At 33.6% G+C, this 13,507-nt stretch overlaps 1 protein-coding gene and 1 non-coding gene across 3 annotated transcripts in view; both read left to right on the top strand.

Annotated features, from left to right (window-relative positions):
- AP1G1 (adaptor related protein complex 1 subunit gamma 1) overlaps positions 1-13,507 on the top strand; it is a 65,943-nt gene that overhangs the window by 30,506 nt on the left and 21,930 nt on the right. For both annotated transcript variants that reach the window (XM_010960752.3, XM_074370482.1), the window contains exons 4-11: positions 3,466-3,607; positions 5,324-5,420; positions 6,914-6,990; positions 10,131-10,226; positions 10,688-10,768; positions 10,970-11,068; positions 11,846-11,901; positions 12,968-13,081. In XM_010960752.3, the coding sequence (XP_010959054.2) occupies positions 3,466-3,607; positions 5,324-5,420; positions 6,914-6,990; positions 10,131-10,226; positions 10,688-10,768; positions 10,970-11,068; positions 11,846-11,901; positions 12,968-13,081 (762 nt within the window). The remainder of the gene's footprint in view (positions 1-3,465; positions 3,608-5,323; positions 5,421-6,913; positions 6,991-10,130; positions 10,227-10,687; positions 10,769-10,969; positions 11,069-11,845; positions 11,902-12,967; positions 13,082-13,507) is intronic.
- On the top strand, positions 13,370-13,455 carry LOC123618686 (small nucleolar RNA SNORD71). The gene has a single exon (XR_006727142.1). It is a non-coding gene; the product is annotated as a small nucleolar RNA SNORD71 (small nucleolar RNA).

Below are 13,507 nucleotides of genomic sequence, written 5' to 3'. Positions count from 1 at the left end.
ACTAGTCCAGTTTTGCATTTAACTTAGAAACTGAGGAATACTTGCTGTTCGGGAGGAATTAGAGGACCTACAAGTAGGGCATTAACAGTTCTTCTCAGCATCCCTCTTATAATGAATTTCTGTTAGAAAGTTATGGAAGTTCTGATGGCCTTATTGGTTAAAGGTACTTTTTGATTTGTTTTGATTTGGTTTTGGTTTGTCAGTTTAATTTCCTTTTTTAGATTTCTTTTTCACTTATAGTATTTCTGTATTTGACAGAAAGAAGCAGTAGGGAGATACAGGTGATTAGATTTGTAGACATTAAACTGATATTTTGCTGTGGTTAAATAGTGTTCTTATTGGAAATTTCCTGATGGATAATGAAAAATTCCAAAATGAGAATTATGATTTGGTTGTAACTATAGAGAGTACCATGTAATACATTGAGTCTCTGACTTAATTTGGGAGAATCTTGGTTTCTTTGGCCTTGAAATAAATGTTGATAATGAAAATACTGTTTATTGATTTATTCAACAAATATTTATTGTATGCATATTCTATGTCAGGAGCTGTTGGAAGCTCTGGGGATGGAGAATGAACAAAAATGGACAGAAATCCTTGGTGTCATGGAGGTTACATTCTAGATGTTTAGCGTGGTTTTGTACATTTACTCTGGACAGGCCTCTGAGAGTTTGACTTATGTTCTTGTATGCTCTGCTGCCCTTATTACTCAAGCCTTCAGTCACATGCTGATAATTTGGCAGTTCTGCCTAACAGCAAGTTCATACTAGAGAGTTAATACCAAACTCAAGCATAGGTTTGTAACTTGATAAAAATTGAAAAATGAGGTATGTAGGCAAAGAAGAAATATTTGTGTTTAATTTTAATGAGATCCAATCAAGCCCTAAGTGAATTTAGGAGAGAACTACTAATAGTTGGGAATTGATCTGGCACTTCAGTATAAGCTCCATTAAAGGACTTCGGATCATTCGGGTTTTTTTGTTTGTTTGTTTTCAGTTTTGTTTTTTTTTTAAATCTGTTAATGAATGGAATTTTTTGTTTATTCGTGGTTTTTTAAAATTTTGTTTGTGTTATAGGGTATTATAGTGTACCAGCAGTTTTTATGTTTAATAACAAATGTTTATCTTGTTGTTCATTGGCCTAGAAGAACCCTAAGATTTTATATCTTGGAATTAAATCTTTAAAAATTGTATATGATATTTTAAGAGCTTACATTATGCAAATATTCTTAATCATTGAAAAATGAATGAAAAGCCAACTAAATATTCTTAGGAAGTAGGACCCTAACTGGTAAAGCCATAGTTAAGTTTTGTTTTACCAGTAATTCTTGTCTTAAATATGCACATTGGTGGAAAGTAGCAAACCCGACTGATTTACACTTTACCTTCTGTTCCTTTCTTTGTTTTATAGGGAAGACTAAAACCATTTATTCAATTGAAATTACCATTAACGAACCTTTTACATGTTAACATAAATAAAATTTTTAATGAAAAATGTACTGTTTTCCAGAACAAAAAACAAAACAAAACAATTCAGTGAGAAGAATGGCATTATTTTACATCAAAAAAAACTCTTTAATGTCTAGCTCAATGGAAGACATTAAGACATATTTGCTTCTGCATTCAGCTTCTTATATTATGTTTTTATTGAAGTCTGTGAAGAAAGTCTAGCCTTTCACAGATAATGTAGTTAGAAAAAGTAAGAAGACTTTAACAGCCTTTCAGATAATTACGGGCAGTCTTCTGTGTACTATACCAAAACGCCACAGGTGGTAGTTTCTTAAGGGTTAATTATAACATGGTGTCAGAAACCGTATCAGTGAAATTTGGTACTTTGTTACATTAAAACCGATTAGTCTGTCTTACTCTTTGAATGGATCTTTTACCCTTGCATGTTTTTTAAACATCTTGCCTAAGGTTCATGATGGCAATGCAAATATTCCAAAATTCTAATTTTCACTTCAAAGCTTGGATTTTATCATTGGCAACACGTATTGCCACTTGTTGCTCTTGAAGTGATAGGCTTACTTGGCTCTTCTTCCAGAAAATGTCTGTCAAAAACCCGTATCTTAATAATTATCTTGTCTGTCAGTTATTTTTCAAATAAAAATGATGTTTATTTTAAAAGCAGCTAGTTCATAGTTTAGCTTGCAAATAAAACAAATACACAAGTGCTTTTCTCTGAGATTGCCACTTCAGTATGCATCAGAAGTACTTTATGCATACTTTCCATTTCATCACACAATATTAAAAAATATGCCCTCAAGAGTCAAGATATGATAAAACTAATCATTTTACTGCTTTGTCATGGACAGTATTAAATGAAATTCCCTTCCACCCTCCCTCACTTCCTTCTTTCACTTTAAGTGTGTGGCAGTGAATTCAGTGACTCCTAGTACAATTTGGTGCCACTGCCCTGATTTGTGCTAATGTGCTAGTGTGGGTTTTCTCCATCACTGCCTTTGTACCATCAGTGCAAATAGTGATAAAGCTGACAAACAATGAGTTAGTACTGTGAAAATAGTTTCTATCTCATGGACTCCCTAATACAATGTTGGGAACTTCCAGAGATTCATTAAGCACAGTTTGAGAACCACTGAACTAAAGCAGTCTAAAATGCTCTTAAAACTTGTAGAAGTAACATAACTCAAATAATAATTCAGCTTCTGAATAGTAAGAGTTGATTATAATATACAGATGAATTTACTGGTTCAAGCTTTTAATATTTCAGCTTTTCTGAAAGTGTACTTTCTGGCTGGTTTAGAAATAATTTTGTGAGTAATCAGTGTCTGTTAGAAATAAGTTTTGTATATCTGTATCCCTAGATAATAAGCCTCACTGTAAACATTTAGCTTAGTTTGTTAAAGCTAGTTTAATTAGCTATTTTTTAGTTACTGTTTTTCTTCTTTTGAATAAATAAAAACGTAAGTTAATATAACATCAAAGTTAATACTATACCGTAAGATCAAAGATTTTTGAGTGTTTCTGTTAAGATGTTTAAGTCATCTTAAATGCTCTAGCAGTAGAGCTTGTATTTTCTGATTTTTTTTTAAGGTTTTGATTAATGTCTTTTTGTGTGTGGTTAGTAGTAGTGCATATTATAGGTCTTTTAAAGGGACAGTTGTGCTTCATATTTCTATCATTGCTAGTTTTTACTTTCAGTGGTTTACTGAGTTTTCTAAAGAGAGTTGTCTTTTGACATCCAACCAATAGCATGCTGTCCAGTTTCTGTTGCTTTGGTATTTGGAAACATTGAGTTGCAAGCATGTAGGATAGACTGTCAGTCAGTTTATTGTATTATAATTTGTAATAAAGTGAGAATAAACACTTTTTCAAAACTAATCCTGTTATTCTCCTTATTGAAGTGACCATGAATCATTCAGAGCTACCTCATTAGATTGTGAAGCTTCTTTATGGGAGCACCAGGCAGGGCATTTTCATGTCTACCTTCTTTTTTCTTTTGTAGTGATCTAAATCATAGCACGCAATATGTACAGGGGCTAGCACTGTGTACCCTCGGCTGCATGGGCTCCTCAGAGATGTGCAGAGATCTTGCAGGAGAGGTAGAGAAACTCCTAAAAACCTCCAACTCTTACTTAAGAAAAAAGGTAACTTTCAGTGAAATCAGATGTCTGCGATTGAATTAGGGACTTTATGGAGATGAGAAGGCAAATTGTTCATTTTTGAAATCTCTAATGATAATGTAACTTATCTTTCTCTGTGCAGTAAATGTATGTTAAATGATTATATATGAACCAACTGTTTATAAATCAAAATCTCTTTTTTTGGTGAGGGGAGGTGTGATTAGGTTTATTTATTTAACAGAGGTACTGGGGATTGAACCCAGGACCTCGTGCATGCTAAGCATGCACTCTACCACTGAGCTATACCCTCCTGCCAAAATCTGTTTTTATACTAATTTTGGAGGTGATTTTTTAAATTGCTGTTTAACTCTCCAATTTATAAGTAATTGTGAACACTTTAATTCTCTTAATTTCTCATTTTTCAAGGAAATGATTTATAAACAAATGTTACTGGGTCCTAGATGGCATACCTAATTACTTCCTAAATTACCTGATTCTAAACAATATTGAACAAAGTGATAATGAACAGATCTTTCCGAATTTTTTTTTAGTGCCCATGTCTTTGTATTAGTGCCTTTGGATCTTGGAAGTGCAGTTCCATTGGGACCTAGATAATTATTAGGGAATGATTTAGAACATACTTTCTAAAATTGGTGTATCTAAATGGAATAGTAATGGAAGACAGTGATCTTATTCTCTTATCTGCTTTTATGTGTTGATATAAACATTTTGTTATTTTATTGTGCTTGATTCCTAAAACCTTCATAAACAAAGGGTATAAAATTTAGAACTCTAAGAAGTGAATACATAATATCGTCCAGTTGGCATTTATTGTGCCTCTGTATTAATGGTGTGAAACAGGGCTGTTGAAAGGGCTAGGCTGTTTTCTAGGATCACACACTGTTAGTGATAGCTACAGGCTGAAGCCAGTTCTTTCTTTTAAAGAATGTGTGGGCTGCTCTTGTTCAGAAAGTAATTATTTCATTAAATAAAATAACCCTGCAGATTAGGGGGAAAAACTGTTTTCCCCAACTGTAGCATGAGAAGAATTAGCTAAAATCTTTTCTTGTTAATGTATCTAAACTTTCATGATATTCCTCCAACAAATAGTAGTTATGGTTCCTTCGGGCGGGTAACCTAAATCAGTCTTTGAATGTCCCTTTCTTTTCTGTGAACAAGCTAAGACCATCTTTTCTTCATTAGAGACTAGCTAAATAAGTAAGATACTAGCTAAGTATCTTTCAGGTGATTTTCTTAATGTCAGTGAGTGAAGTGGGGAAAGTATGGTATTATTAAAAGTAACAGCAGATTTAAAGCATCTGCAGTATATATCTTTCAATTGCGTAATTTTTCTGTAAAACCTTTTGGACTTCTTATTCAGAAGAATGATTATCACAGACGAAAATTTTTTACTTAGCAAAACTCCACATAAGTTATGTTTAACATATTTGATAAATTCATATTAACCATGGCCTAGTCTAGAAAGTTTTTGTCCACTTATTTGGCAGTATATGACCGAAGAGACAGGTGAACTAGAAGTTCTCATTAATGCAATACAATAAATTGGAAAGCCCTAACCAGTTAATAAATAATAAATCTGGTAATAATAAATAATAAATCTGATGTCTAACTCCTTTCTTTTTTCATGTAGATGAACTAGTTGATAAAATTTTGTTGTTTTTAAGATTGGTTGCCCTCACTTAATTGAAATAAATCTTGTCTTTTTTATGTTTTTTATAGGCAGCACTGTGTGCTGTTCATGTCATCAGGAAGGTTCCTGAACTTATGGAGATGTTTTTACCAGCAACAAAAAATTTATTGAATGAAAAGAACCATGGTAATGTGATTTGGATGCACCCATGAAGTACTGAGGTAGAAGGGAGGAGAGAAAAGGCTTCAGGCAGTGTTGGCCTTCTGTCTCATGAAGCGGACTTGCCTTTTTACTGTGCTTGGGACTTTTTCCAGGAAGGGCCAATGGGTTGAATCTCTCATCTACTCTAATATCCTACTTTTATAATTAGAGATTGATTCCTTTATAGGAAACTTATTTTTCACTTTTGGCCTTTTTTTACCACATTAAAAGTATTATATTAAGTAAATATTCATTGTAATTAGAAATGATCCTAGCCTTGATTTTCATGTGTAAAACCTTTTTTATATTAGAAGGAAAAGTTATGTTTTTATTGCCTGCTACAGTACTGTAAGATTTGTGTAACTCCTTTTAGGTTACTTGTAATAGGAATTTGTAAGGTGTGCTCAGATGTATTTATATAAAATTTGAGAGGAATTAAATGGAATGTAGCTGTTCTTTCATGAACATTTTATTCTTATTTTAAAGTCAGTGAAACAAGTTCTGAGTGAAGAAAATTCATGTGTCCTAAATGCTAAGAGAGAAAATGATAATGTGTTTTTAATTTGATTAATGCAGTTCTGTGCCTAGAAGCCTCAAAATATACTTACTGAACAAGTGAATGTTTAGAGTACTTATTTATTATTTAGTGAAAACTACTGTGAGATTCTTCTCACTCACTTTTTAAAAAAAATTGAATTATATAGTCAGTTACAATGTGTCAATTTCTGGTGTACAACACAATGTCCCAATCATGCATATACATACATATGTTTGTTTTCATATTCTTTTTCATTAAAGGGTATTGCAAAATATTGAATATATAGTACCCTGTGCTATACAGAAGAAATTTTAATCCCTTTTTATATATAGTGGCTAACATTTGCAAATCTCGAACTCCCAAATTTATCCCTTCCCACCCCTTTTCCCCCATTAACCATAAGATTGTTTACTATATCTGCAAGTCTGTTTCTGTTTTGTAGATGAATTCAGTAGTGTCCTCTTCACTCACTCTTGAACAAGCAAATTCACTTTGTCATTCACAATTACCTTTTGATATATTTTGATATATTGTATCTGGAAATTTAAAATATTAATAAGATTTTTGCCTCTTGAAATATCTATCAAAACTCATCTAAGAGCTTATTAAGTATGGAGCAGATAATGCCCAGTTTATATTGACTCTGAGCATGTCTTTGTGGATGTTCTCAGAGGCGTATATTAGTTATCATTTTTTAACACTTATTTTGGTCACATAACTGTTTAGAATATTTGGATTTGACTGACTCTACCAGTGTTAAATCAGTAGGCGTCTATTAATACCTTCTTTGTATTCACCTCAATGCTTAGATTCTTTGGGAGATTAAAAAATAAAAGTAGCAGTTACCCTTTTGGAATTGACCTTCAGAACTCAAAGCCCTGTTCTATGAGGTTGAGTAATATAGCCTCATTTTTAGTTTTCATTGGCTCTTTTCTTTCAGGTGTCCTTCACACATCTGTAGTCCTCCTCACAGAAATGTGTGAGCGAAGCCCAGACATGCTTGCGCATTTCAGAAAGGTAGGTGCCATTCTGTACATCTGAGCCTTTTTTGATTGAAAATGATTTTCCTGAAAAATTCACTTATGAATTTTCTCTTGAAAGGAGGCTATGTAGCTGAATAAAGGACTTAACCAGCCCTGCTGTGTGGTAGGGCTGGAAGCCAGAGTTAGTCATATAAGACGGGCAATAGTACAGTGTTTTCCCTTTCATAATAGAAGTCCTCTCTCATTGCTGGCAGACATTCCAATCTCTCATGTGCTTTGTCTGCTGTTTTCACAGTGAACTTAAGAAATGTAACCTGAGGTCAGATTACAAACAGGAATTGTGTGTGTGTGTTTAAGGCAGGTAATTTCACTTTTTTCAAAGGTGAAACCTGCAAACTGAAATTTGACATTACTTTTACCCAAACCAGGGTCCACCATTATTCATTTTAGGCTGTGGTGACTCTGGTGATGGAAGTCTCTAGCTTTATTAAGTCCCTCCCTCCCTTTCTTATAGCATTCTAAAGCATTCTAAAACAAAAATTTTCTCCACTTACTTTTAGAAGGCACTAGTAAGGAGAACTCAGAGAAAGACTATTCTTTGGGTAATTACATGCATTTAATTCCTTTTATAGGGTGCTGATTGCTCCATAAATGGGCTTACTTTGTACTTTAGACCTGATGAAGCTCTAATAGCAGCTCTATTTTGGGGCTCTCCCCCACCCTTAGATGTTCGTGTCTTGATTAAATTATTATAAAATAGTATGAGGCCCGTATCTGTCCCTAATGCTTGCTTTGTATGTTTTGTTCCTGTTGTCTGTTTGGAATCCTGCTGTATGTTAGAATGAAAAGGTAAGAATTAACCCTCTTTTAGATGGTGCATGCTGGCATTAGGTCTTTAGTAGCTTTTGTGTATCCATCCACAAATGTGGCTTTTAAAAAATATACTAATGCTGAAGCTGTGCTTAATACTATGAGTTATTTGTCCTAGCATTTTTGGCTAACTCCCTAGTCCAGTTTTTGTCTTGTCACTTAAACTCCTGACTCCAAAGTCAGCCTTGGATTTCAGTTGCAGCCTTTCCTGATTTGTAAGCCTCCTTCTCTGCCTTTCCTTGAGAAACTTAGAGCAGTTTCCCAGTGACACTGGTGATGGCAATTCCAGATCAGTTTGGAGCCTTGACACCAAACACTGCTTCTTTTTGAAGTAGATGTTTTAGAGCCACATGTGCTTAACCTCCTTTAAAGAACCCTATGTGTACTTCTGAGCTTTCCGTTCAGACTTAGAGCTTTTATTTGCCCCTAACTTGCACTCAATCTTGCCTTGAAGTTTTGGAATATTAAAAGTTTTTTGAGGTAGAGTGGGTGGGCATCAACTGATTTTCATGGCTGCAGCCTTTCCCTTTGTCATCTTATTTTGTTTGTCTTGTCACCAGTTGTAGTAACTTGCATTTTTGTCTGAAAGATAAAACTGGATTCCAAGAGTTTGTATGCTGAACACTTAGACATTTGTACTTTTTGTCGCAGGGTGATCTTATGTGGTGTGCTGGTCTTTTTGGCAGTGTATAAAACAATTTCTGAATTTAGTAGCTGAAGAAAGAAAGACTTCTCCAAGAAAGAAACCAGATTTTTAAAAATTATTAAAGATACATACATGTAGTACAAAAAAGTAGACCATTGGGAAGTATACAAGGCAAGCTACTTTTTGTGTAGAGCTTGGTAACTAGATTATCCAGGTTTTATTACATTTTAATGCAGTTTATACCGTTATATTACTCTGACCTCTAATATGAATCTGCCCACAGTTGACAGATTTAATGAGGATTCTGTTTAGAATTTACAGGTCTTTATAACTTAGATTTGTTTTAATCTTGGAGTTGTCCAAATCAGATTTTTGTTTAAGTGATTTAGGAATCCCTTAGTTCTGAAGTGTTGTGGCCAATCTTATTTAAATTCACACAGATTCTATTGTTTTGTATTTGGCAGTAGACTTAATGTTGTGAATGTTTTGAGTGCATACCTTGGGCACAGCTTGGCTTTTATTTCAGTCTTGATCCCCTTTTAGAACTGGAGAGTGGGGAGGGGACAGAGTCCCAATACGATGAGAAAAAAGTAATTGGGTTGCAACAAAGTTGGGACTGTTCTGATTGCCTCCAAAGGAGATGTGTTTCAGTTTGCTTTGGACACTTCTTTTTTTAATTTTAGGTGATTAGAGTTGTTTATAAAGCTAAAGTGAGTTTGTAGTTGGAGACTGGAGAAGTTCCTATTGTGGCAAACATTTTGAAATAAGTTTTAAAAATTAAATGATTAATCAGCAGAATGAAATGAATGACAATATTTAAAGTGTCTTTAAGTTCTGCTTGTTAATAAAATTGCCTCGACTATGTGTTGTGACTCTAATCGGGAGAGTAAAGGAAGGAGAAGGGAATTCTGACCATAAGGAATGTATAATTTCCTCAGTTAAAATAAGACAAGCAACAACTGTATAATTAGGTGCTGAAATTAAATTTTACCAAAAATTGTGTCATATGCATTAAGTGTAGGGAAAAGAGATTATTAATGCCCTGGCAATCTTCCTACGGTGAAAGATACAATTTTTCATATGTCTTTTCCATTGATCAGTGTTGGAGGCTTTTGTATTCTTTGTTGTTTGTTAGAGAATGATATGACTAGTTATGTCTTAAGAGGAGAGAATTTTTTTCTCTATTTGAGATAGTTTGTTTTAAAACTATAATTTTAATAAAATAACCAGTATTTTGGGTGTGATAACATTTTGTATCTACATGTTTTAGATAAAACATGGATAAAAACTGAACATGTTTTGCCACCTTAGAATGTCAAGTTCTGTGGAAGTAGGAATGCCCCATAGGCATCTGTTTTACTTGGTTCTCATAGGCTTTCTTACCTACTGTTATTTGTGGTATCTTTGCATATATAACTCTGTAGTAAAAATGTCTGGTTTGCTTTTAATTCAAATAACATACATATTCCTTCTTGAGTTCTTGGCCAAAATACTCCTAAGTTATATTTAGCAAACATCAACAATGTACTAGTATATTGTGTCAGTAGAATTTGCTTGGACTCAGACCCTTGCACCCCTTTTCTAAGCCAAATTACCTGCCTATTCATGAGAAATTCTTTGATGTTCACTGTTTTTTGATGCATCTTTCTTCCCTGCAGCTCGTGCCCCAATTAGTTCGTATTCTAAAGAACCTCATCATGTCCGGATATTCACCAGAACATGATGTTTCTGGTATCAGTGACCCCTTTTTGCAGGTGAGGATGAAAGAAAAGTTTGCATGTATGACATATTTTGAAATAAATGGTTTCCTTCCTCTTATGTTTGTGTTGGGTAGACTTGTGGTAATTAATTGATTAAACTAATTGCATTAATAAATGTATAGTGATGCAATTCTATATTTGATTAATAGGATAAAATTGTAGTTGTAATAGAATCATATACTGCATAGAAACTTGTTTTAGCAGTATAATACAGCTCTGGAGGTGTTGCTATCCTTTGGCTGTGGGATATTGAAGTGTGGGTTGTCTAGTAACTTCATTGAGACATAGAACCATATATAACTTCTCTAAAGATAATGTTTAAAATTCTTCTGTTTGAATTTTGACCATTTCTAATGGGATCTAAGACTTCATTTAAGTTATTTGAATTTCATACCAAGCAAAGTTCCTATGTGCCAGACAGAATTTGTTGACATTTGTCATATTTTGTACATTAGGTACGAATTTTGCGGTTATTAAGAATTTTAGGACGAAATGATGATGACTCAAGTGAAGCTATGAATGATATATTAGCACAGGTGAGTAGACCAAAGCTTGCATTATAGTAAGTGTTCATTTTAGTACAGCAGAGAGTAGAATGATTGTGGTTATATGGAGCAGTTTTTATTTGTTTTCTCATTGGTGGTTGTAATCAATCATAAAATGTCTCTTGTTACCTCCAGATATTTTGGGGGGAACATTGTTTTATCATTTATGTAACACCCTTTGTGTCTTTTCAGGTTGCCACTAATACGGAGACTAGTAAAAATGTAGGAAATGCTATTCTTTATGAAACGGTTTTGACTATCATGGATATTAAGTCAGAGAGTGGACTGCGAGTAAGTCATTTTAATCTTTTCTTCTCTCTAAACATTTTATTTAAAATAATTGACTTGGATTTTGCAAATGAATTCCACTTGGAAATTAACTTTAGGAAAGAATGATGCAGAATGTATACATACATATATGCTGTATTTTCGGTATCTGAAGTATTTCTTCCTCCACTGAAAGCTTCATATTGATTATAATGAAATTTGGAAGATCTTAGGTATAGTTAGATATATAAATAATGTTGAGTGAAGGATATATTTCTGAATAAGCTTTTATTAGAACCATGATTTGAGTTGGGCTCATCACTTCAAACAAGACAAGACATCATATATGTTCAGTACAATTAGCAAGTTTGCTGTTATTAATGGACACTTAGATGTCTCCTATCATTTGTGATTACAGATAATGTTGCAGCAGATTTTTGTACATATGTACAAGTATATTTGTCAACTAAATTCCTAGAAGTGAAATTGTTTAAGTAGAGGACATATTTTCATTTTAAGTGTTTATAATTATTGCCAGATTTTCCTCCAATGAGGCTGTACCAGTATTATTTTTCTACTAACAATATATAATCACTTTAAAACAACCTTTCAGCAATTACTGTTGAAATAGCATATGGTTATGAGTTTGCCTTCAGAAAAAAATTTTTTTTTTACTAGCAATCTATAGAGGTACCAACTACCACTTCTATATAGTTTTCACCCATCAGAGGCCAGGAAATGATCCTTAAACAATATAGATATTTAATTTTCCTAAATTTTTAACATGTTATTTCTCTATAGGTCCTAGCCATAAATATCCTGGGTCGTTTCTTATTGAACAATGACAAGAACATTAGGTAAGTCAACTGAAAAATATCTTGTATCTTGGTATTATAAACTCACTGTTTTTAAGAGTGATTTTGCTCAAGATCACACATGTATTGAGTGACATATCTAGAACTTCAGCTCAGGATTTTTATTTTTAGTCTAATCTTAAAACTGTTTTGATAAGAATGTGAGGATTTACCTCATGACTTAATTTTTAGTCCTATTTATATTGTTAGCATTAGTAGTCAGCAAACTTTTTCTATGAAGGACCATATGGTCAGTATTTTAGACTTCATGTGTCTTAGAGTTTCTGGCAACTACTCAACTCTGCCTCTTGGTGTAAAAGCAACCATAGACTATGTAAATGATGAGTGTGGCTGTATTCCAATAAAGATTAGTTTACATAACCAGACAGCAGAGAGCTGAGTTTTGTAGGTAGGCTGTAGTTTGCTGACACCTGCTCTAAATTAAAAAGAAAAAGGTAGCATTTCAGTTGCAAACCTGGAACATGTGTGTGAACTCCAGCTAGGTTTTTTTTTTAAGTAGATGAACTTAATAGTATTATCTTTTAATCTTATTGTGTTAAACTTGAAAAAATGTGGAAATAATCATTATGTTACACTGAATTATCTTCTCCAGAAGAAAATACTTGGATCTTAAACTTGTATTTTTTAGGGGCAGTTTTGGTACTGGTATCAAACAAAAGCAGAGAAAATACAAATGGTAAAATTGAAATCATTTCCTCTTACATTTTGGGGCTCAGGCAGCCTGAAAAGACATAAAGAAGTATGCTTATTTTGTTGTACTATTTGAAAGGGTTTGAAAGAATTGAGTTTATCACTTTTAGAAATTTAAATGGACTTGACCATGAATGCAAATCTAAATCCAAGGCTTCTGGTCACCACTGCTGTAGATTATAATGTTTTTTATGCCTTTAAAATGTTTTGATTTTACTCACTATCTCTGTCTTGTCTTTTAAATATTTAAAAATATATGCTTTTCCTTAGTTATTGGACATCTTCTTTGTCATTAAGCTGAGAACTATCCTGAATTTTATATTTTAATTCTGTTCTTCTGCAACTTTGTTTCATCCAGATATGTAGCTTTGACATCTTTGTTGAAGACTGTGCAGACAGATCATAATGCAGTACAGAGGCACAGAAGCACAATTGTGGACTGTCTAAAAGATTTGGATGTCTCAATAAAACGGTAAAAGATTATTGAAAGTTCTGCAATGCCCCCTGCACTCTGCCTGATAAGTTTATATAGTTTTGAGAGGGAGAATCTTGACATTTATGTATTTAGTCATTATTTTCACAGATGAACACTGCAGAATGAATCCTGTTTAAGGAAGGACTGACAGGGAGAAGTTTAGGTCATTGAAGGAGGCCAATAAGGAATGCTTAAGTGCACACCGAAGCTGTCCTTGGTTCTTTGATAAATAAAACAGGCACAGATAAGCTGGGCAAATGTTTATTTAACAGAGGTACTGTGTTCTGTGTGTTGGAGGATGAAGATACAGAGTGATCCATCGGCTGAGTGTTTTATCACAATGCTGAAACTCAAATTGCTGACAGCACACGTTTTCTCACAGTACTTATGCCCCAGGATACTGGAGGCGGCCATGTTTCTTAG

Source organism: Camelus bactrianus, chromosome 9, assembly GCF_048773025.1.
Source record: "Camelus bactrianus isolate YW-2024 breed Bactrian camel chromosome 9, ASM4877302v1, whole genome shotgun sequence".
Taxonomy (NCBI): Eukaryota; Metazoa; Chordata; class Mammalia; order Artiodactyla; family Camelidae; genus Camelus; species Camelus bactrianus.
Note: the sequence above shows the minus strand (reverse complement) of the source record. Positions and strands in the feature narration are given on the sequence as shown.